At 42.0% G+C, this 25,843-nt stretch overlaps 2 protein-coding genes across 2 annotated transcripts; both read left to right on the forward strand.

Annotated features, from left to right (window-relative positions):
- Nucleotides 1–11,183: 11,183 nt before the first annotated feature.
- Nucleotides 11,184–15,345, forward strand: LOC131588994 (lymphotactin-like). Its single transcript, XM_058858095.1, has 3 exons — nucleotides 11,184–11,397; nucleotides 13,937–14,054; nucleotides 14,793–15,345. The coding sequence occupies exons 1-3, from the start codon at nucleotides 11,328–11,330 to the stop codon at nucleotides 14,893–14,895; spliced, it is 291 nt and encodes a 96-aa protein (XP_058714078.1). The 5' UTR covers nucleotides 11,184–11,327; the 3' UTR covers nucleotides 14,896–15,345.
- Nucleotides 15,346–22,494: 7,149 nt separating this feature from the next.
- Nucleotides 22,495–25,046, forward strand: LOC131591792 (lymphotactin-like). Its single transcript, XM_058862857.1, has 3 exons — nucleotides 22,495–22,708; nucleotides 24,004–24,121; nucleotides 24,838–25,046. The coding sequence occupies exons 1-3, from the start codon at nucleotides 22,639–22,641 to the stop codon at nucleotides 24,941–24,943; spliced, it is 294 nt and encodes a 97-aa protein (XP_058718840.1). The 5' UTR covers nucleotides 22,495–22,638; the 3' UTR covers nucleotides 24,944–25,046.
- The last annotated feature ends 797 nt before the right edge of the window (nucleotides 25,047–25,843 follow it).

The following is a 25,843-nucleotide window of genomic DNA, read 5'->3' on the forward strand; positions in this document are numbered from 1 at the left end:
ATGGAACTGCCACTGCCCCCAAGCTCCCCAGTCCCACCCACGTCCCCAGAGCACCCATCCAGTGCAGCTGGCCCCAGACCACACCCAGACATCAAACTATGCAGGCACAATGCTAAGTCCATCAATAACTTGCACTGAGACAATTCTACACACATTTACAGGTAAAGCAAACCTCTAAATAGCCAAGAGATTGGCCAAATACCACAAAAGAGCTTCACAGGAAAAAACTTCTCCCTAATACCTAATCTAAACCTACTCTCTTTTAGTTTGAAGCCATTCCCCCTTGCCTTGTCACTATGTGTTCTTGTAAATAGTCTCTTCCATCTTTCTTGCAGGCTCCCTTCAGGTACCAAAAGACTGCAAGTAGGTCACCCTGAGGCCTTCTCTGTTCCAGGCTGAGCAACCCCAACTCTCTCAGCCTTTCCTCATAGGAGAGGTTCTCCATCCCCCAGTCATCCTGTGGCCTCCTCAGGACTTGCTCCAATGACTCCAACCTCATATTAATAGGATGCTGTTTTTCCTGCTCATAGAGCGGCTGAGCAAGAGGCCAAGGACATTCCCACTTCCATAACAGAGCTCCAGCATTTCAGCACAGGCACTAGGGGCTGCAATCAAGCATTACTAATGTGCTCAGTAGCTTAGGTATTAAGTTCACTAAAGAATAAAAAACGCATGGAAAGAACACGTAGGCAAAATGTAATGGATAGCCACAGGTGGGAGGAAAAATCAGCTTTAAATTCTCCCTAGAATAATTCCTTGCATAAGACTTTATATAAGCTGACAGCCTTTCATATTCTCAGAATAGGATCCCAAAATTCACTGGCAAGGTCTGCACCCTCCAGTAAGAATGGACCCAAGACTGCACTCACCAACTGCTTTATAACTGTTTATTATAAGGGAAAACAGGGACAGGCAGTTTCAGGAGAGGTTAGAACCCAGTTTCGACAGCATTTGGGACTTTGACGTCGCTCACTGGGTCAGCTTACAACCTGGCAAGCCTGCAGAGCCACATCACTCCCTGTCTGTGACTGTGTGGAAAAGAGATACACAGGCAGGGGCAGGAAGCAAAGCTGACCTTGATCAAAGCCTCACTGGAGTTCAGTCTTTTAAAGAAAACAGACAAAACCCCCCCAGCTGTCTGTGCCTCCTGGAACTGCCGCCCTACAACAGTACAGGTGCAGGGGAACCAGGCAGCACCGAGGGACGCTGCTAAGCCAGAGGTGTGCTTGAGCACACACTTACTTGCCAACAGCCCCACTGAGAAGGCTGGGCTCAAACAGAGCTCTCTGAGGTGAAAGAAAAAACTTGAAGCCTGTCTAGCTTTTGCCACATGACAGCAGTTTTGCTTCAGAGGGCTTTTCTATATTTCAAGCCACCCAGTTGTTTTTTTGCACAAGACCCATGCTCAGCGTCTCATTTCAAAGTGAGTCAGAGGCACGAGCAGCAGGAGAAGGTAAAGGTTTGGTTTCACAGGCCGGGCTAGCACTCATCTCATTTGTTTCATTATTTGGAACCATATGCCCAACGGAAGAAACAGGGAAACAGTAATACCAGCATTATTTTAGAGCAGTGCCCAAGGGACTTGTCATCTGACATTCAACATTGCCAGAATTCCCAGTGCAATGAGGACAGTTACATTCCCTAACTTTGCTTCCCTACTCAGTAAGTGGCACACCTGCCTCATGGAAGATAAGAACAGCTTTTGATTTGCATTTCAGCTTCTAGAGTAAACAAAGTTTTCTCTCAAGATCTTGAAGAAAATATTGACAATGTGACATGACCATATTCCTAAATACTCAAAATTCTCAGCACAGAAAAGCAAAACCTTCTTTTGATAAAAAAGTGCAAGGGTGCTTCAGTCAAACCTCACGTTTCAGAGAGCTCCCGTTTCTAGGAGTTTCAGATTGGAAAAGCTGGTTATCATAAATCCAAATCTCTTAAAAGTACATATTTTAGATAAGAGGAGGAAATCAACCAGAATATTCTTACTGGGCAGGCATAGTAACATTTTGCACGAAAACCACTTGCAAAAGTTTACAGGAGGAAATCTGTAGCACACAAGACAAATCCAGACTTTAGAATATTTTTGTAGAATTTTCTGAAAAAGTGAGGCTGTTTTTTCGCATAAAGAACCACTATGACAACTTGGTATGGAATCTTTCAATTGAAGCCACCAACAGACAGGAAGGAAAACCAAAACCTGACGTGGAAAGAACCTGCTGGGCAACCCCATTTAGAAGGGCAGAGAGGTGGTACATCTGCACACAAGCTGAACCCCCAGGTATGAAACAGAGGGAACAAAGACAGGTAGCCTTTAGAAATGTTCCAAGTGATCCTTACAAAGTCAGGAGGTTCACTTACCTCAGCATTCCATAAATCCAGTAGGGAATATTATTTATTCTTTCATAACAGAGAGTATAGCAGACTTCTGGAAAGACTGGAAAGACTCCCTAAGCTTAATCCAAATCAGGTTCTGGATGTGCTTAAACACTTTCATATGCAAATACCTCTTATTCCTGAACTCACAAATATTACCAGCTGACAAGTCCTCTTGATCCAGATGGTATGGGGAAGGCCACTATTTAACAAAGAAGACATCAAAGAGGATGGAAGTTAATTTAAAATAATTACATTTTGATGCCCTGCTTTGTTTCAGCTGGGGTTTTGTTTGGCTTTTTGTTTGTTTGTGTGGTTTTTTGGGGGTGTGTTTGTTTTTTTTTGTGTTCCGATTCCTTTATTAGTCAGGTAAAATTGGAACAATATCACACACCATGTGGAGGATATGAAAAAATACATGTGACCCTTTGTGCACTGTTGTGCTATTCATGTGTTCACTTGCTCACACTGCACCAAGCAGATCCAATATCATATTACAATCATATGGAGGAGAACAAGAGAAAATTCCTCTGGAGCATGTCAAGTCTATGCTGAAAGGTGCTGTAGAAGCTTTTAGAAGACAGTACAGATCATAGAGTTAATTCAGAATTAAGATCATGGTGCAACTGACCAAGGAAAATACGGTATTGTTTTTATTATTCTAAATACAAATCAGATTACTTACCCATGTTTTGGCCTAGAAATTAGAATCATTAAGCGCAGTGATTTGTTTATAAACAGACTTAATACACAGCCTAGAAAAGAAAACTTCAAAGTAGATGTTCCTCAACAGTCAGCTTCTAAATGAGGGAGCTTCACATACAGACATTTTTACATCAAAAAAAGTGCCCTAAGGGTAATTTCTCTCCCTTTCTGAGAGCAGAGCACATTATCTCTGGCTGGTACACCCTGTAGATTTTTAATCACCTCTGTTCTGCCTCACCAGCTTCCTGCCTTGCTGGGCTCCAGCTAGAGCTACCCACCCAGAGCAATCAGAGTGCAGGGAGCCTCCCAGGCACACCAGGACCCTGAAGGCACTAAACCTCTTTTTACCTGTTTGAACTTGACCCTCTTTCTCCCTGCTGGGAACAGGCCTAAATAAAAGTCATGCCCAAAGTCATCTGAAACTGAACTGCTGCAAGGCAAGCTCTGCTGATGGGAAACGGCTTTCAGCAGTTTTTCAGGCCAGAAAGGACCAGTAGACCACAGAGCCTGACCTGCTTGACAAAGTCTGCTGCAGAGAAGAGCTGCTGGGAAAAGCCACCTCTTTCTAACCTGGAGTGAGGCCAGGGCAAGTCTAAGATCAGTGTCTCCAGCCCCTGACTGAGAAGAATGAGGCTGTTCACAATATGGCAAACATCATTCAGTTTCTTTCCTCTCAATAAAACAAGCCAGCTCAGTTTGCCCTTGAAATTCACTTTATTAGACTCCATGTCCCCAAGGCAACCAAGCCTCTAAAACCTTGAAATTTCCTCCTCTCCTCCCTTCAACAGCTCTGTCCAGGGAGAAGCAGCTTAACATTTGCCTGCCAGTTTCTTCTCTTTTCAATCTCTCTTTCCCTCTGGCTTCTCAGGCTAGGCTACTCTCTCAGGTTTAATGCCCTAGGTTCATGGCACACCTTTCAAACTTTTTACTTCCCAAAGTAAAGCTTAAATCACAAAACAGATATTAGCCAATAAGGAAGTCGATGAGCTATTAAGGGCTCCTTACAGGGACCAGACTGCAGCCATCTCTGTCCACTTCCCCTTACAACGTTCCCTGGAAGCTCTGCATTCCCTCCCTACAAGCTGGTGAGTGCTTGTAGGAGGGTGGCACAGTAGCACTGTGACAAGGTTCATTACTCTCTGCACAAGCCACCTACATGACATCTGGTGGAAGGGGGAGTATCCTCCATGACCCACCTGTCACCCCACTCAGAGAGGAAGCAAATGGACACAGCCTAGAGGAGTTAGGCAGAGCTTTGTGATTCAGCTTATGAGCTGTTAAGTTGATCTGCAATGAGAGCTGTGCTCCCTCACAAAGGAAAAACAAAGCAATTCATTATATTTAGTCACAGGACATAGTAGAAAGAAGAAAACAAGTCACAGCATGAGAGTGCTTCAAAGATAAAGAATAAATCCCAATTACGAGGTTAACCAAGCCTGTGATGGAAGGATTGAGCCACAAATTTGAAGACAGAACTGAAGAGTTTGCAATCTTCTCAGTTCCAGTTCTCTATGAGGGAACTCCCGCAGTTCTGCAAGGAGCAGCAGACCTGCACATCTCCCATGGGTTTCACTGCCAAACAATACAACACACATACAAATTTTACCTGAACACTAATAACTGTAGCAAATTTTCACTGAAAAATGCTACTGCTAACCCAAGGCAGAGTCCAGCTCCTACTTATTTCACAGTAGCTATTTTCTAATGCCTTTGAGACCCGGACCATGCAGTTTCTTCTACATCTAATGGAACAACAGAGCTCTATCCACTGACAGCACAGAAATCCAGAAAAGACAAGTGGTGCCTGAAAACTACAGTTCCCTCTTCATGGACAATTTGAGGAACAGTGCACAGCTCCAGCACTAATTCCCTCTTTTGCTAGACCCAGACCTTTTCTCTTTTGGGATGAACTGTCCAATACTCTTACAATCTTTTGAGAATCTCTGGAGAGAAGGACTATGCAAGAGAAGTGTCTTTGCTTAGACAAATCTGCTAGTTGCACACGGCAAGAGGGGTAACTCACAGCTGGACTGCCAAAGAAGAGATGGAGCACAGTAAGGGCTGAGATAAATAGTCAGGGCAGCCCCTGAATCCTGCAACTAGAGTGAATCAGGTGATTCTGATCCCATTTCATTTGGGGTTGCATCAGTATCTGCTTAGCCCTGAAGTACAAACTACCCCATCAAACAGAGATTATATCATCTTCTCTCACGAATGTCTTGTGTGAACGTGATGGCCTCCATTTCATTCTGTGTACAAAACAGGGAAAATACCCATTTAGCTTAAAGAAGGAAGTATAGGGAATGGAAGAAACCACTGTTCTCTGTCAGTAAATAAGCCAGTGCACAGAGAGCAAACAGATAATCTGACTCTAGATGTGGCACAAGCAGGTAGCTTTACTGGCCATGGGGACGTGTGGCTGCTTTGGGCTGGGTTTGTGGAGGAGAGGAGGGGGAAGGCATTCACTGTGCCTGATAAGCTTTGCTGCACAGGGTGGAGAGCTGCACATGGGGCCATGCTGAACCACGGGTGAGGAATATAGAGGTCCATGACTACACTGAATGCAGCCAAATTAGGTGCAAGAGATATGATAACCATGGGAGGGAGCTCTAAATTTATTGCTGTCTTAGACGTGACGGGGGTTTCTGCAGCCCTCAGTGAGAGATAAAAGTAGTTTGCAAAGGGAAAGTGAAACAGCATTTAACAGTCTGAAACTACAAAGAATAAAACTAATGCTAACTTGAGGGGGAGAATATTCCCAACCCTTCTGCCTCCCACTTGCATCACTCACTGCAGTGAACTCAGGTGAATAATACAGACTGATGCACTTGTCTAACACGTGGTTTCATACTCATTGTCATTACAATGGAGGAAAAAAGCATAGAATAAATAAACCTCAAGGACTCTTCTTTAGAAAGTTCAGAGTGGAACATTTTCAAGTGTACATATTTGCTACAGCACCCTGTAAGCTCTTTTTCCCTTGCCACTCTCATTTAAGCCTTCATCTGCACAGTGACTCTCCTGCCATTATGGATTCACTGAGCAAGTGGCTAATACAGAAACCAGATTACAGAAAAACACTACTTCTTTTGAAGTATCTATTTGAGGGTACAGGTGCAAGGGCACCAAGTTCCATTTCATTGCACAGGTGGGGATGAAACTCTGTGATGGGTTTTAGGAAGTTCTAAAACCCTTTGTGGAACAGGATGTGGCCCAAAATTGTCAGATTATAGTAACCAGTGTGAAGCAACATAATGTATCTCACCAGTGGCGTGGTTAGAAAGTGTGACAGCTCTTCATCTTCAGTGATGAAGTCAAGTGCCTATTCCAGAGGCTACTGTAATGTTCTTTGAAGGAAGGAAAAAAAAAATCCTTAGATTTCTCTTGCCAAAATTCTTGAATGATCTCTTCCTGTCTTCTCCTCTGTTTTGATGGGGGGGAGGGTTTGTTTGGTGATGGTTGGTTTGGGGGTGGGTTGGATTTTTTGCTTGGTTGGTTTGTTTCAGTTTTTATTTTGTTTTATATTTTCTTGCTTTATTATTTTGTTTGGGTTTTTTTTGTTGTTTTGGTGGCGGTTTTTTGTTGGGTTTTTTTGTTTGTTTGTTTGGCTGGCTGGTTTGGGGGTGGTTTTTAGTTTGCTCTTTGTCTGGTTTTTTTTTTTCTTTTCCTGGAAGCTGTAGGGGTTAAAAACATAATTACAAGTTAAAATTCCTCATATCTGTTTAAGTTCTGTGGTAGGACCTCATGAAGGTTTAGTTATTAAAAATGCTTTCAAGGATAATTATTGTTTTAAACAAATGAAATTAACTATTTAAGGGGGGAAAAAAGTAAGCAACCAAATAAAAAACAGAAGAAAAATTCCAAGATTCCCTTTTGGAAAGTTCAAGAAGGTGACATTTTCAAAAGAAGAAACTACACACTACTTATGTGTCCCTTATTTTTTATCTTTTTTAAAAATCCACTATCTTTAATTTTAATCCAATTTCAGTTTATGGTAAAGAAAAGGCAAAAATACCTATGAGTTTTCCAAAACCTAGCATCTCAACAGCAAAAAGACTAAAGATGGTGCCTCCACTGTGGGAAAAATCCAGAAGAAAAGAGATATTCAATGCAACAGATCTGATGGCACATGTGAGCTGGACAGCTGCAAGTGTGTGGATGCACAGTTTCCCTTGGCACATGAAAACAAATGCTGAGGAATTGGAACAATTATTGGGTGGAGGGAAGGGAAGTTAGCAGGTGAAAGACCAAAAGTTGAATCCAAGTTTACTGGTTCTATTTATTCCTCCGTTCCCTGGAAGCTGGTGCTTTTTTGTGTGACACAGCCTGCCCTTCAGCAGAGATCATGGCAGAAGTATTTAGTGGCAGTAATAAGAAAAAGTCTGTATATTTGTAAATAACAGCACACGCTGTTATGTTTGAAGCATACAAATATCACTGATGTGTGTTCTTGTAGCTGCATCTCCCCCTTTCCACTAACAATCTTAACTCCTCAACATATTCCTTGTGATGACTGTCATGGAGCAAAGGAATCCAAACATTTACAGACTGGCCAAGGGACTCTCTGTACCACTGAGAAAACTGTTACCCACTGAGAAACATAAGTATCTGAACTTCCTCAGTTTTCTGAGAAAAGCTAAGGTTTACCTAGAAGCAACATATTGGTTCAGATTCATTCCCAGTGCTTTAGGCACTGACTATCCATGGTTTAAAGTCATTAATTTTTCACAAAACCATCTTTATTCTTCTCTTGAAGACTAATAGCATAAGACTTGGTTCCCATCCTTGATCCTACAGATATGGCACACAGAAGAAGAAGCACCAAACAAAATCTGCGTTCTCTGTTTTATGTGACAGGTGAGGAAGTGGAAAAAGAAATAACAACAAGAGCAATCCAACAAAACAAGGGAGAAAAAGGATAATCATATCATAGAATTACAGAATGGCCTGTACTGGAAGGCACTTTATCTAGTCCAACCTCCCCTACTCTGGGCAAAGACGCTTTTCACTAGACAAGATTGCTCAACACCCCATCTAACCTAGCCTTGAACACTTCCAGGCATGGGACATCCACAGCTTCTCTGGGCAACCTGCTCCAGTGCCTCACTGGAGTAAAGAATTTCTTTCTAATATCTAATCTAAGGCTACACTCATTCAGCTTGAAGCTATTGCCCCTTGTCCTATGACTACATGAGCTCGTAAAAAGCCCCTCTCCAGCTCTCTATAAGCACCCTTCAGGTACTGGAAGGGTGCTAGAAGGCATCCCCACAAGGACTGAGAATATTCCACAAAGTCACAAAGGTATTTGATTCCTGTTTCAGCATGGACAAGATTTAGGTACATTCACAGAACCGAACTATAGTCACCTCTATTTTTCTGCAGCAATAGCATTGCACAGGGTTTAGTTGACTTCCCACAATGGATTTCTCAAAGAACCAAAGCCTGCAAGACTAGGACTATAAAGATGAGGATAAGAGTATTCCTTTTGTAGATCTTGGGGGTGTGTGTGTGTATAGCTAAACCAATACAAGCCCATTGAACTAATGCAAAACAAGATAACACTGAATGAAAGAAGGAGCAAAGATCTCTGGGCCCTTTCAAACCAAATCATTCCCAGTGTAATTTTATGTATCTGAATACTTCCAGTTGAATGACTAAAGAAAGATTTTGATTGATTTGATTTTTGACTATTATTTAAGAGCACATAATACATCAAGGAAAGATGGCAGGACCAGGGAAAAGCTGGCAGGAAAAAGCTGGCAGTGTAGTAGTGGAAACAGATGGTCTACAAGCAAAAACTCTATTATGATTAAGAGAAAGTATTGTTAATAGGGTTACATTTCTAAAGAAGGAGTTCTGCCAAAACCAGCACAAAACAGAGTAGTTATTAAAAATTTGATTGAAGCCATCAATTTAGATTAGAAATCATCTCTCAGCTGAGACGTGAGCAGCAAGAATGTGTTTGCTTCTACCCCATTACAATATGAATTAAAATACTAAACACAAACTACTATTTCAGGTATTTATGAAATCAGAATGAAAACTACAGAACAAAAGTGATGAAAAGCAAAGGAAGAAAATCATGGAAACATCACAGCTGGATGTCACTTGCTGGTAATTCTTCAACCGGCACTCCAAGTGTTAACAAACAATGAAAAATCAAAATACAGTGGGGTCCCGTATATTCCACCTAGCTTCACTTATTGTGTCCTGCATAAGACACACATACAAATTGCTTCCATAGCTAACAGAGACAGATACTTATCCTGAGGGTGACAATGTCCCTCCTAAAACCAGTTATCTGAGATACAGAAGTGCTTAAGCTGAGATTCTTAAGTCCCCTCCAAAAGTCACTGAATGGCTTCATTTAGTCTTCAAAAGTGATTGACCTGATGTCACAAATTCAACTTCAAGGGACTGCTGAACATCCACTAAAGATACTGATTTCTAGGAGTGCATAGGAATTTAGTTATCCATGAAGATCGTGGCCTCTCTTTTTAAAAGCTGACTACAGGATGAGAAAATCCAATACTGCAAACCCTTTGCCCTGATGCATAAACTCTTGATACTAGGCAAAACTCTGCTCCGAGGAAACTGCATATTTCTTTTCCTTCAGCAGGGCTGCTCTCATGAAACAGGGTACATACCACAATTCTTACAGTTAGAAATTCTTGACCTTGTTAAAAATTAAGAAAACTATTACATTTAGCCATGGTCTGTGGTTCAGGATAATCATTATAACTGAAACACCCATGTGTTATCAACATTATTCTCATGCTAAATCCAAACCACAGAAGAGTACCACCTACTACAAAGAAAATTACTCAATCTCAGCCAAAACCAGGACATTCATGATTTCTCCAGTCCTTGCCCTGAGAGCTGTTCACAAGCCCAGGCATGTGGCAGCCTGGTCTTTACCTGTTCACACCAGGACTAGCTGGGTTTTTCTATAGAGTGGCAGAGGGCACATGAGAAGATTTCTGCTCTGAGGCTCTGGAAGATGATGCCAGTTGAGGTGCTGCTTTGTGTGTGGCCTGGAGGTCTACAACTGGCCAGACAAGTATTTGCAGGCCCAATACCACTGGTTTGTAGCAATGCTGTCCAGTAACTTCAGACCACATTTGACAGGCAGGACAGCTAAACCTGGGAGTTAGGATTGGCACAGTGTGCAGAAACGGGCACTTGCAATAGAGATGCAGCTGTAGAAAGCTGACAGACCTGTTATCAGCACCATGTTTACATGAAACTGCAATTAACGTTTTGGCTTTTCTACAAATTGCTATATTTTCTACAAATTTCTACATTGCTGACTGCCTAGTTACTTTCTTGGGCCCCATTCCTTGCACTTGAAAGTCCACCCCTCCCCCCCCCCCCCAAAAAAAAAAAAAAGAACCCCAAAAACAAACAAATAAACAAGAAAAAAAAACGAAAGTGAACCAACCAACCACTAACAAGCAAAAAAACAACAAAAATAAACACCTACAAACAAAAACGCAAAGAAATCCGTTACAAATTCTTATTCCTCTTAGAAACCACTGTGCTTTAGTTATTCCTGACTGGAAGACGGCATGGTAGATCTGGATCAGTATGCAAAGGTGTGTTCAATCTTGCTTCACCCAGCACTGTGATATCAGCTTTGGACACATCAAATCACAGAGCAAACACAACAGTTCTGACAACGTCCACTCCTCATAGGGAACAGCAGTGATCCCCCTCCACAGCTACATGGTAACATGACAAACCATCCACAGCTGCTTGGAAAGAGCCAAGGTGTTCTGTTTCCATCATCCTTTAGCTCACACTTCCCCTTTCCAGTGGTTCATTGGTCAGCCAGGTGGTTCTGAATGTCACTCTGTGGCTCTGCAGTGCAGCCTAGCTAAAGGTCTCAAGACTGAAGAGCAAAATGACAGGAACATTTATTGCAGGTTTCCACTACTGCACAAGAGCTCTCACTTTTTGCAGCTTGAAAGAAACCCAAGTCACAGCACAGAAGCAAGCGCAACCACAGTGGGTTTGGGCAGGAAAAGCCTTCTCAGGGGGGCTAACAAAGGACTGGTGACAGAAAGGAGGTGGTTCTCTTTCACCAGAAAAATTACCGCCACTCACTTTTTCCACTGCTACTCAGGCCCTCCATGACACCATCAAAATGAACACAAGAACTGACCACTGAATGACAATATATAAACCCTGAGAAAGGAGCTGGCAGTAGACACTTTCTGCTCTGCCTTGACACACAAGCCACAGCGATGAAGCTCCACACCGCAGCAATCCTGCTCCTCTTCTGGCTTGCCATCTTCACTGTGCACACCGTCAAAGGTAAGCTTGCAGCTCGAGAAGAACTGCTCCACATTGCACCTGTGGTCTCCTGAGCAGGATTCATTGCTACCAACAGCTGATTTACAAGATAAAACTCAAAAGAAATCCAGATGAAAACTGCAAGAAAGGCAGCTTCATTGGGGATTTCATCTGATGTCCTGCCAGGTGGTGGGGTTGGTTTCTGCTTGAAAGCAAGGAGAGATCCTGTGCCTGAGAGCACTTGAAGGGTTTCTGTGCAATGTTCTCTCTCTCAAAATCAAAAAATCTTGAAGGCACAATGTCTTTTAGTCTCACCGATGGCACAGAGACAGGAGCACAGTATGTTAATAACATTTCATGAAAGAAATCTTTCTTGAATAAGATGTACAATTTTCCTTTTTCCAGACAGATTACTTTTATATGAATTTTATTGCATAAATTGTTATTTGTCTTTCTCTACCTATACAGCCTTAATCCCTCTAATACCGCTATTTTAAGAAGTTCCTCTAGTTCTACATCACATATCCCATATTGTCATGTTTCTAAATCTCTTGGTACAGACAGGAAAACTACCAATGAGAAGTAAAAGGGGGAATAATAGATTTATACAGTACCTTTTCTCTTTCCACTGAATCATACAATTGAATATCTTCTTTCAAATTTATAAACACTGGGATGAGCCATGTTTATTAGGCATGCTTTAAAAATAAGTTTGTCTGCAATGCTGGTTAGGTCAGTAAATTTTGGCTACCAGTACCATGTGAAAACACCCATTACCACACACATTCTTATCACAGCTAGATTCACTCAAGCACATAAAAATCACACAAAACACTGGCATGCAAGCCATATGCAAACCCACAAATATGCACTCAGAAACACAGAGAAAAGGTATCCTCCCCAAACCATACCAAAACCCAGCTGAGACCTGCTAAGCATTCACAGGACTATGACGTTACACAGCCTTTATGCTGACCCACTGCCTCTCCAGCTACATCCCACTACATTCTCCCATTTTCACTGGTGACACTGCTCTTCATCCTGGCAATAGTGGCTTCTTGTCAGACTGCCAGCTCCCAATGTCATTGTCCAGGCTGTGTAATTTGCCATAAGTATCAGCAAGTCTGAAAAAGCACACTGAGATGGTCTACAAGAGAGAGAAAAAAGGACTAGAAAGAATGATAAAAAAAAACAGATACACCTGGGTAAAAAGGTAGTTATATGTGCAGAGCAGTTGGGGTTTGTTCCCAGCCATAGAGAAGCTTTGCTGCTATTCCCTGCATCCACTCCCTGAAGATTGTGTAGCAGCAGAGGAAATTTTTCCAGGACTAGTAACAATTGCTTGGCTGTCTTTGAGCTCTTTAAATGCCACGTTTTAAAAACCAGTCTCAGGCAGTAAGAAATGTGTCACGAATCATTAAAATAACTACTCTGTGTTACTCACGATTAAGCAAGATCAGGAGAGATATTCCTTTAGGCAAACAAAATCTCAGGAATTAGCAGATCTGCCAGTACCTGTGCACTGGCTATCCCAGACCTTCTCCAAAGACTGATGTGTGTTTGTCTCAGCTATTCAAATTATTTCAAACAAAGAACAGCTCACAGATAGTGAGACTGCGCAGCAGGTTTTTTACATTTAGCAAAGGTACACCAGGACAGCTCTTAGACTATTCTCAAGCCAGTGGATCTATAAATTCTTTATAAAAAACCCTCAGAGTAAAGCATTGTTCTTTTTGTCCCCTGCATGCTTTCCCAAATTTGGCTTTCATGAACGGGAGAAAACCAGAAAGTGGCAAGTGTAGACTAACAGGAATGTATGCCTATGCTTCATCTCACCTAAATGAGCTCCCATTTCTAGTTACCTTCATGTAAGATAACAACTGACCAGAAAATTGAATACCAATATTGTGATCCTCTTTTTTATTCACCACTACATTTCTTTGAATTGTACCAAAATCTTGGAGGAATGTAAGGATTAAGTAGCACCAGACTGCCCATGAAATCAGAGTTATAGCTGGAGAAAATAAGTGCTTACTCAGTGCTTACAGATATACCTCTCTTTCTGTTAACAATTTTTGTTAATGCTACTTCTAGATGTCCACAGTGAAAGAAGAAACCTTGCTTTCCTTTTCTTCACTTGGAAAATAGGAGGAATTATACATTCAGATAATGGTGGAAATCCACCCAGTAAAGTTCCAGTTCTAAGCACTAATTCCATAAGGGCACTTATTTCCAGATGATGCAGTCCTAATTACCAATGATGCCAAACAGCATTTTTGTTATGGAAGCAGTGACTCCCTGGGTACAAAATTACTGTATAATTGTCCAGGACAATGGATGAAGATTTGTATCTTAAATGAAATAGCAATAACATTTTAGAGATGGCAGAACGCATCACAAAAAATAGCTTAAGCTCTCCGGTATAACTGGTATTGTGGCTGTAGATCACCAGAATCTCATGGTCTAACCACAATGGGAAATCTCCTGGAATTCATAATTTATTAAGTAATTATTGTTAAATATTAAGTACCTTTGTCATTTATCTATTTTTCCCTTCTAGGGAGTGCTAGTAGTGCACCAATGCGCAAATTTAGTTGTGTAACTCTGTCAGATAAACAACGGAATGTCCGAAATCTTGTGAGCTATGAAAAGAAACAAATACCAACAGATGCCATCATGTAAGTATCCCATGAACCCTTCAGACTTCCTTATGCAAGCACTAAACCATCAAATAGGGAAGAACATAATTCATGGCCCAACTCACTAAATCTGTCTAGTCCACATCACCCTTCCACTTCTTCCATAGAGGAGTCACCTGGCAGCTGAGGGAGTGAGGGGAGAGGAGCAGGCCTCAGAGAGCTGGGAGATGTGTGCTGCTCATGAATAATGACACAAAGCTCACTGACCAGCTCACATCTTTGTGCCCAGTGAGTGGGGAAAAATCTCAACGAGGGCAGAGTAGTCCAAGACCCCCTGCAGGAACTGAGTCAAGGGGACAGATCACGTGAAAGAATATGAGGTAACTCTGAGTCTTTCCAGGAGCTCTGTTTGGTCCTTTGAGCTCACAAGCATGCATTTTTATCACATCTGAGATCTGCTCCTGGGAGACAAACATTCATCATGATTGAACATAAAGCCCCAGGATAGCAGGTTGGCTCAGTTATCTAAAATCACTATATATGTACATGACCACGTATGCTACACGTGTACCTATGTCATGAACAGGGAACTAAGGCTGTTAACTAACTAGTTAACTAACTAAGGTGTTATTCTAACTAGCATTTACAAACTCCAGCATTTGATATTGTTTTACCACATTTTTGCTTATGTTCTGAGTATAAACCAAGAACAGAAGACCTGGGTATAGAGACTGGGAGTTCAATGCCCAGCTGATTTGCTTTTCCTTTTTCCTATAGGTTTATCACTGCAGGAGGCATCAAGATCTGTGTAAGTGCTAAACAGAAATGGGTGCAGACTGCTATGAAGATAATAGATGAAAGACGTGCTGCCAAACGCTAAAAATCCTGTCCTAGGAAAGCATCTACGAACAACTACCTGGAATCATCCTCAGTGCTGCACGTAACAAGGAAAAGCTTATTATTTGCTTTTATTTGCTTGCTTTTAAGAAATGGCAGTAAACTCTCTGGACAAACACAAACTCACCTCCCACAGAGTTGGAAGAGTGTAGGCCTCCATCCTGATCGACATCAGAGCATTCTGCATTGAGTCCTGGCTTTAAGAAGGTGCTGTATAATTTAATCATTCATCCTCATGCAAGACAAACCTGAAACAACAGGTTTGCTTTTCCCATTGCTTTTCTCTGAATAAGAACAAACCGTGTCTGGAATCTGCATTTCACAAACTCATAGGAGCTCCCTGCCCTAGAGAACTATGTACATAGAAATGTTTTATCGTCTTAAAACTGATACGTGCTACTAACAGAAGGCTTCAAACTTCAATAAATTTACTATAAACCTGAATCAAATGGCAAGTTTGTTTGCAGGATTATTATGCAGACGGATTCTGCTGAAAGCAGCATTGCTGACAGCACAAATCTGAGAACTTCTGAGCAGGTTACCTAGACCTGACACTATTGCTAATTCACGACTCAGATTGCTTTTGAACAATCCGATTCCAAGCTTTCTACATCATATTTCATCTGTAAAGCTCACATCTCAGACAATACCTCTTCAAAAGTTCACACACTTCAAAAACAGAGTTCATATCATGCTCAGGTGACCCCACATTATCAGAAGCAGAAATGGAAGAGCTCTCTGCTCACAGAGAGAAAAGATGGGGTTTGAGGACCTTGAGGGGTAGAGGAGAGGTACAGGCAGAGTGGCTTCTGGAGTAAAGTTCCTTTCATATCACCACATGGATGGAGCCTGCACTGCTGCTAACCTATGGGCTTTTCATCCTACAGAACCTCTTAGTGATGTTCATGGAACTACAGTACTTCCAGACTGACCAATAGAAATAAGACCACATTATAAGCCAGTCTTTTTACAGTTCCTTGCTCTGCAGAGCAGACACACACCTACAAATTCCAGCACTGGAATTTTTTTACCACATTTTTCCTCATGTTCTGTGTGAAAACCAAGAACAGCAGACCTAGCTTTTGAGACTGGAATTTGATTGCCACCTGGTTTCCTTTCTTTGTATAGGTTTATTATCAGGAAAGGTATCAGGATCTGCTTGAGGCCTGATCAGGTGTGGATGCAGGCTGCTACAAAGAAAGCAGACAAAAAGCAGACGTCATCTAGGAATGGTATTCCCCAATTTAATGTTCCCAATGAAACATCCATGAAAGAACTGCTCACTCACTCCCCTCCTCTGCCACCCTGCAGGATTGAGAGGAGAATTTGAGATATAAAAGCTAAAGATCACAGTTTGAGATAAGAAAACAAATAGTTACAACAGCTATACAAAGAGCAGAGTGTACCAGACAGACAAACAATTAACATGTGATTGCTCACCGTGTGTTACCCTGGGCCCCACAACTGCAGACCCCATGCACCCAGCATGCCTCCTTCTGTCCCCTCTTCATGGTGTGAAGTGCTAAAGGAGAACCCCAAGGTCCTGGCCAGCTCACAGGCACCTATCCAGGCCAAAACTTTTGGACCTCACTGAAAGACCTAGACCAAGCTTAGGGCCCAGAACTTTGCTCCCTACGCAATCATACTCTGGGTAAACTGAAATGCCAAACACTCTGCTCCTCCTGTGCTTCATAAACTCCTCTGGGAGTTTATGCTAGCCACACTTCAGGTAACAAGGATCTCAATTAATTTCCCTTCTTTCTTCCTCTGCTGGTACCCATTAGAAATGAGGTAAAACCTGAGAGGAAAATCTAGTTTCGGAGGTGTTCAGGATGGAGCCTCTCTGTAGGGAGAAGACACCACATTTTAGGCCTCTCAGTCCAGATCATCTCAATACCACTATATTCAATAGTAAAACCAAGTTACTTCTCACATGGGAATGGGCTGTGTGGTAACAGACTACATGGAGAATAGAAATTTTCAGTTCCCTTGAAGCTGCAAAAAACCCACAGCAAATTAGGTAAAAGAATGTAAAAGGAGATACACAGGATGCTAAACATAGCTAGAACTTCTGATGAGGAACACAGTGGGTTTTATGACAAAATTATGTAACGAGACAACAGCACATGCCTTAAGAGAAGGTCAGTGCAAGGTCATTACAATTCTGATGGCACCCAGTGAATACAACCACCAAAGACCCCTTTAGATGATTCTCTAGGACCATAAATCGACTTCCAATAAAATATGGAGACAGTTAAATTAATTCTAGGAAAAGTGATGTTTATGTATTAGCTAGGATGTACATTGTAATGAATATGTATGACCATGATGGAATACATACCCTGTTGCAAACTTTTATAACATATGTTTGATTAGAGGAAAAATCCTCCAACTGTGCAGTGCTATAATAAAGAACCTGCTTTCTGATACTTCCAATTGTGTTAAAAGGTTTGTTCTCTGCCTGATTTCAGTATCAGGGATCACCAGCTGCTGAATAACAGGAGAAGCAGACAAGGGCTGGAACAGCAAAGGTGTCAATAGCATTTCTACAGAAATCTTCACAACCCTTATCCCTTTCACAGTGGAGAAGGTGGGATGCCATATGCAAGGCAGAAATTCAATCTGTGCTTGCCTTGTGTCATGCACTTGCCCAGTTCAGATCAGGAAACAATTTAATCTCCCTCCTGAATCAGAAAATGAGCACGGAGGAAATGCCAAGCTAACAATGTAAATAGGATGTTTTCTACTGAGCACAAAGACAGGTCTTACTTGAAAGACTCATTTCAAATGTTTTCCAGAGGCACATAAACCTCTCCTCCATGTTTATTTATGTAATCAATGCTAAGATAACTTGTTATTCTCTCATTTTCAATCAAGTCAGACCCTGTTTTTCTTCATTTCCTTATATTATCAATTGATTAGCAGACTACAGGAAATCAAAGGAGATTATTAGAACCAAATGGGTTTGCTATGAGCTGCTGTGAATTCTGGTACAAGAGACCCCTAGGACTGTTGCTTGTGTCACCTGGGTGTCTTTCACCCAAAGCATTTCCAAGTAAGGGAAACATTTGTAAAGCTTACCAAGTAAATGGACAGGCCTCCTCCTTCCACACAAATGCACAGAGAATTCAGGGAATTCAGGAGCTCTGAGACTGTTCTCTAGCAACACTCCTCAAGAATGCAGCATGGAGAGACAAATGCTAAGGACCTGCTGCTGAGCTGGGCAGTGTCTGCAGAGCTGGCCTCAAGTTGGTCTAACAGAGATTTGCACAATGACTCAAAGCTGCACCATCCCAAAACTGTAATTACAGCTGGACACATCTCTCCTAACAAAGGCAACTGTGATGCCCTCAGAGAAAAATTCCATATAGAAGTGTCACAGTTCCCAAGAGCTTTGCTTGATTCTGGGCCCAGTTCATTCCTCCTGGCCAAACAAGACCCTCAGGAGACTCCAACAGGCTCCCACAAAACACCTACAAGCTGAGAATGTCCCAAGGCTTCAACAGGACACCAGACAACATTAGGATGTCAGAGGGACATGCTCTGTCAAGGAGAGGAGATATGCTTACAGCTGTGATTTTAATCTGGTTTCTCAGAGGTTCTGCTGCCCTGACACAGGGCCAGCAGTGAGAACAGTGACACCTCAAGTCCCCATCTATCTGGATCTGCAGGCCATGCATAAGCCGTGTGGCCTGGCCCCAGGACAGTCCATGTGTTCTGTCATCCTCTAGGAGCAGTGCACTTTGAAGCCCCACAGATTCAGATTGGGAAGACTTCAGTGTTCCTGATCTAAAGGGAAGCCGATATTGCACTGCTCCAAAGCATTTGTATGCTGGGAACACAAGCCTTTTTTAGGAGCCCAAAGAGCCCTTGCTCAAGGTGGCAGGATCATGATTTACCAAATCCACTCTCTATACCAAGCTCCTTTTCTGGCTTTATAGCTTGTTCTTTCTCTAAGCACCATGAAATAGGCTCCATTTATTTATTCATTGCTTCAGTCAGAGACTTAGTTGATTCCCTGAACACAGGAATCCATGACCAACAAAATCCCATGACTCTAGAAAAAGCCTCATTCCTGCCTTTTTTTTTTTTGTGACTGCACATGGGAGGGTAATTATGGCCTCTGTCCTTTCCAGATCCATTATCTGTTGCCATTTTCACAAAATAAAGCCTAAATATTTAATTCTCTTCTGACCCAGCTGAAGCTTGGATGGAGATGCATTGTGTCCCTTTTACACTTGAGCAACACACAAATGCATAGTGTTTAATATGAAAGCATTCTCGTCACCAGCTAATAATCCACAAAAAACCGATTTGCACGGTGATTTCAAACCCTTTAAATCATGTCCCAGTATTCATGAGAAACTGGTCAGGGACCTGGCAAAACTTTGGGAAGGTGTGTCCAAGTCTGTTGCCATCTTTTCCAAATGAAGGCATACAAAGGTTAATTTTCTTCATCTAATGGAATGCTCCAAAATTGCTTGGATTAAATATTAGTCTATCTGCTTACAGATCTTCTTGGCTCTCTAGAGAACAAGCTCCTGTCTCATGGTGGGTGGCACTCCTCCTTTTGGTTTGATACATATGGGCTGGGCTGAGATCAACAGTCCCACATCTGTCCCCGTTCCTGCCAGATTGGCAGATGCTTCTTAAAATATTTCCTGATGTCAGAGGATGCCTGATCTGTGAATGCACCAACTGCAAGTGTGTCATTAAACATCTGTGATAACCATTGCCCTGCTGAGCAAGCAGACAGAGTTATAGCTGGCCAAACCTGCTGACACAATATCACTGCAAAATTCTACTGTAGCAAAAAATTTACCCTGATTTTGCACAGCCTCGGCCAAGGGTGTCCCCTTATCTATGCTGGGTTTATTTTCTATCCCTTCAAACACTAAAAGAGGACATAAAAATCCTTTTAATGTGACAAAAAGAAGGGACTTCAGACTCTGTTCTGTGTGTACTGAGGACTCTGTCACTCACTGTGTGGTGCAAAGGGCTCCACATCCCCTGCATGGTCCGAGGGACAGAAGCCTCCCTCAGTGTGGGTCTCCAAAGCCCACCTACATCATGGGAGAGACTCAAGTTCCCCCCAGCCCACAGTTTTTGGAGGCCCTACATCTCCTCTATGTGCAGCTACACTGATCAGCTTGAGCACCCAGTGCAGAGGAAATGGACACCCACTGGTGTCCATGCTGGAGTACGTGAAAAATGTGCCTCATACAACATCAGAGATCACCAAAGAGTCACAAAAAAACGTTGTGGGACTGCAGCCCACAGAACTCTTCAAAATACAGACTTTACTGGACAAAACCCAGATACACAGAACAACAGCTCAGGAGGCCACAGAAAATGAGAATCACAAAGAAGAGGAAAAACTTGCCACAGGGCAATTTTTCCAAGACACCCAAAGAATGGTGGAAAACTGAAGCAGCAATAGGCTTCCCAGAAACACCTCAGAAGAATCTAACACCTGCAGAAGGTTCTGTGTGAAGGACTTTTCTCTGAGCTTTCAGAGTTGGCTCATGCTCCATACAGCTGGTGACCTTCATCTGAAAACTGTAGATGACATATGTACACAGTGTACCAGTGAACAAAGCTGCAGGAGCATCTGACCTCTTAATGCATAGAAAATTGTTCTTTACCATCAATGACACAGTTGCCATCCTGCATCTCATAGCTGACAAGTACCAAAAAGTTGGAATACCTTATTTCAAGGAGTGATTTCAGCCAGTGTCCAGCAAAACATGAGGCTGCTACACTGATTGGGCACAAACTTAACTTAGATTTCTCAATAATGCCCTTGAGGTCAGTATAGTTACTCCCCTGTGTGGCATGTCCTTTAAGGGCTGGGGTTGAAACTTCGACTTCATTTCATTGCACCTTCCTTAGATGTGCAAGTGGGTTTAGCAGACATTCAGTTACAGCATTTTCTACTTACCATTGGTGTTCCGTGGGTTTCCCTGGTTTGCAAGATGAAAGAAGAAAACCAAAATGAACAAAGAGTGTGTGTGTTTGCCAAAACTAAACCACACAGCATTGTGCTCTACCTGCAAGACCTACAGGCTCTTCCTGAGCTTATCATCTCTTACAGCCTAGGACTCACATATGTGAGTGCAGTTCAAGTTTCAATGTTAATTTACCTGAGAAATCTTGGGAAATGGACTTTCACATACTACATTACCCATGCAAAGGAATTTCCAAGAATTTGGAAAATTTAACTTAGGGGAGGCCTGGAGGTAGGAGCAGGAGAAATCTCATAGTTGCTGATGTTGTGTAACCACAGCCAGCAAGTCCCTGATTCCAGGCAATGATTACTTAGCAACAATTGAAATATCTGTGTGTTATTAACATTATTCTCACGCTGAATCCAAAACACAAAATGGTACCACCTACTAAGAAAACTACCTCTATTTCAGCCAAGACAATGACACTCATGATTTCTCCAGACCTTGCACTAGCAGTTGTTCCACACCACTGTTACAAGCACAGGCATCAGGTAGCCTGGTGTTTACCTATTCACACCAGGTCCAGATGAGTTTTTCTGAAGAGCTGCAGAGTGCACAAAAGATTTTTGCTCCGAGGCTCTGGAACAAGATGCCAGCTCAGGTACTGCTTCATGTGTGGTCTAGAGGTCTGCAATGGACCTGACAAATATTGGCAGGCCCAAAACCATTGGCTTGTAGCAGTGCTGAACAGAAATTCAGACCACATTCAATAAAAAGGACACCTAAATGTGGGTGATAGGGTTGGCACAGTCTGAAAAAAAAAGGCACTTTTGAGAGAGGTACAATTGTAACAAGCTGACAGACCTGTTATCAGCATAGTGTTTACATAAAAGTGCAATTTATTTTTTTTTCTTGTCTTTCCTACAAATTGTGCCTCTCTGATTGTCTAGTTACTTTCCTGGGCACATTTCTTTGTACTAGAAAGTCCACACCACAAAAAAAATCCAAACCAAAGCAAAGAAGCCCGGACATAACTCTTTACAAATTCTTATTCCTCTTTGATACCACTGTGATTTAGTTATTCCTGACTGGCAGACGGCATAGTAGATCTGGATCAATATGCAAAGGTGTGCTCAATCTTGCTTCACCCAGCACTGTGATATCAGCTTCGGCCACATCAAATCACAGAGCAAACACAACAGTTCTGACAACGTCCACTCCTCACAGGGAACAGCAGTGATCCCCCTCCACAGCTACATGGTAACATGACAAACCATCCACAGCTGCTTGGAAAGAGCCAAGGTGTTCTGTTTCCATCATCCTTTAGCTCACACTTCCCCTTTCCAGTGGTTCATTGGTCAGCCAGGTGGTTCTGAATGTCACTCTGTGGCTCTGCAGTGCAGCCTAGCTAAAGATCTCAAGACCGAAGTGCAAAATGACAGGAACATTTATTGCAGGTTTCCACTACTGCACAAGAGCTCTCACTTTTTGCAGCTTGAAAGAAACCCAAGTCACAGCACAGAAGCAAGTGCAACCACAGTGGGTTTGGGCAGGAAAAGACTTCTCAGGGGGGCTAACAAAGGACTGGTGACAGAAAGGAGGTGGTTCTCTTTCACCAGAAAAATTACCGCCACTCACTTTTTCCACTGCTACTCAGGCCCTCCATGACACCATCAAAATGAACACAAGAACTGACCACTGAATGACAATATATAAACCCTGAGAAAGGAGCTGGCAGTAGACACTTTCTGCTCTGCCTTGACACACAAGCCACAGCGATGAAGCTCCACACCGCAGCAATCCTGCTCCTCTTCTGGCTTGCCATCTTCACTGTGCACACCGTCAAAGGTAAGCTTGCAGCTCGAGAAGAACTGCTCCACATTGCACCTGTGGTCTCCTGAGCAGGATTCATTGCTACCAACATCTGGATTTACAAGATAAAACTCAAAAGAAATCCAGATGAAAACTGCAAGAAAGGCAGCTTCATTGGGGATTTCATCTGATGTCCTGCCAGGTGGTGGGGTTGGTTTCTGCTTGAAAGCAAGGAGAGATCCTGTGCCTGAGAGCACTTGAAGGGTTTCTGTGCAATGTTCTCTCTCTCAAAATCAATAAATCCTGAAGGCACAATGTCTTTTAGTCTCACTGATGGCATAGAGACAGGAGCACAGTATGTTAATAACATTTCATGAAAAATCTTTCTTGAATAAGACGTGAAATTTTTCTTTTTACAGATAGATAATCTTTATATGAATTTTATTGTATTAATTGTTTCAAGCTTCAAATATTCAATTATTTCAAGATAGCAAAACTGTGCTGCAGGATTTACATTTCAAAAAGGTGCACCAGAACACCTCTTGGACTTTTCTCGAGCCAGTAGCTCTCCAAATTCTTTATAAACAACCCACAGAGTAGAGCAGTGTTCTTTTTGTTCCCTGCATACTTTCCCAAACCTGTGAACAGGAGAAAACCAGAAACTGGCAAGTGGAGACTGACACTAATGTATCCTCCATTGCATTTGAATGAACTCCCATTTTTAGTTATCATCACATAAGATAACCACTGCCTAGAAAAGTTTTCATCAATACCATTATAATCTTTATTAATGAACAGTGTATTTCTCTCTTTGCGTCTCTTGGAGGAATGCAAGGAATAAGTAGCACCCCACTGCCTATGAAATCCGAGTTATAGCCGGAGGATATAAGCACTTACTCTTCTGGCAGATATAGTTCTCTTTCTATTAACAATTTTTGTTAATACTACTTTTGAATCTGAGAGAAGTATGCTTGCTTTCCTTTTCTTCACTTGGAAAATAGGAGGAATTACTGATCCACATTCAACAGATATGTGGAAATCCAGCCAATACAGTGCAAGTTCTAAATGCTACCTCCAGATGGGTAGTTACTTGCAAATGATGCAAACCTAATTATGAATGATGTCAAACACTTCTACTGCTATGGAAGCAGTGACTCATTAGGGATAGACTGGTATTACTGGTATAACTGGTATTGTGGCTGTAGATCCCCAGAATCTCATGGTCTAACCACTGCTAGGAATCTTTGGGAAATCCTAGTTTATTAAGCAATTATGACTAAATATCATTAACATTTTTATTCCCTTTCCATTTATCTATTTTTCCCTTCTAGGGAGTGCTAGTAGTCAGTCCATGCAAAAATTCAGTTGCGCAGTTTTGTCTCCAAAGAGGTTGAACATCCGAAATCTTGTGAGCTATGAAAAGAAACAAGTACCAACAGAAGCCATCATGTAAGTATCCCATGAACCCTTCAGACTTCCTTATGCAAGCACTAAACCATCAAATAGGGAAGGGCCATCAGAACACAATTCATGGCCCAACTCACTAAATCTGTCTAGTCCACATCACCCTTCCACTTCTTCCATAGAGGAGTCACCTGGCAGCTGAGGGAGTGAGGGGAGAGGAGCAGGCCTCAGAGAGCTGGGAGATGTGTGCTGCTCATGAATAATGACACGAAGCTCACTGACCAGCTCACATCTTTGTGCCCAGTGAGTGGGGAAAAATCTCAACGAGGGCACAGCAGTCCAAAGCCCCCTGCAGGAACTGAGTCAAGGGGACAGATCACGTGAAAGAATATGGGGTAACTCTGAGTCTTTCCAGGAGCTCTGTTTGGTCCTTTGAGCTCAACAAGCATGCATTTTTATCTGGGATCTGCTCCTGGGAAATAAATGTTAATCATGATTTAGTATATAGTTCCAGGATAGCAGGTATGCTTGATTTTTTTAATATCAGTTTAAATGTACATGACCATGTATGTCACCTACATCATAAATAGGGAAATAATGTTTCTAACTGGTGTTATTCAACTAACACCTACAAACTCCAGCATTTGATATTGTTTTACCACATTTTTTGTCATGTTCTGCAGCAAAACCAAGAATAGAAGACCTGGGTTTAGAGACTGCAGTTTAATGCCCAGCTGGTTTGCTTTTCCTTTTTCCCACAGGTTTATCACTGCAGGAGGCATCAAGATCTGTGTAAGTGCTAATCAGAAATGGGTGGAGACTGCTATGAAGATAATAGATGGAAGACGTACTGCCAAACGCAAATAATCCAAGCATCCAAGGCCAGACAGCTGACATCATCAACAGTGCTGCAGATAACAGCTCACTATCTGCTTTTATTTCCTATTTATTAAGTGCCAATAAAATCTTTGAAGAATGTAAACTCACCAGAATCTATTCTTCACTGGTTGAATGTCTGCAGACTTCTTCATTTTATGGTTGAACTCTATTAATCTGTTTATTTTCTGAAATGCTTGGTATTATTTACAACTGAATGTAGATAACATCTCATCCTTGCTGTCCTGACCAGGATGGCATTTAATGGTGAATGCCTGCCAGTTTCACAAAGTGTAGTGAAGATGACCACCCACAGAGCTGGAAGAGTGCAGACCTCCATGCTCATGGAGATCAGAGCATTCCACATTGAGTGCTGGTTTTAAGAAGGTGCTGTTTAAATTAGTCATTCATACCTATGCAACCTAGACATAAACTGATTTCATGCTTCAGGCTATCACCTGATCAATGCCATACTCAGAAGATGATTTTTGAATATTCTATTTTTACACAGAGTACTGCACTATTAGCTCAGTTCACAAAAGTGTGTGAATACTCTCCCCAAGGATGATGTGGAGTAATTCAGTGTAACTCAGTGAACATAACCCTGTTCAGTCTTGTCCTGGGGAAGCCTTATCCTACCAATGACATCTGTGAAGTTACTTCAGTTTTGCCCTCATGTGAAACAAACCTGAAATAATTGGTTTGGTTTTCCAATTGCTTTTCTCTGAATAAGAACAAACCGTGTCTGGAATCTGCATTTCACAAACTCATAGGAGCTCCCTGCCCTAGACAACTATGTACATAGAAATGTCTTATCATTTTAAAACTGATACATGCTACTAACAGAAGGCTTTGAACTTCAATAAATTTACTATAAACCTGAATCAAATG

Source organism: Poecile atricapillus, chromosome 1, assembly GCF_030490865.1.
Source record: "Poecile atricapillus isolate bPoeAtr1 chromosome 1, bPoeAtr1.hap1, whole genome shotgun sequence".
In the NCBI taxonomy this organism is placed as follows: Eukaryota; Metazoa; Chordata; class Aves; order Passeriformes; family Paridae; genus Poecile; species Poecile atricapillus.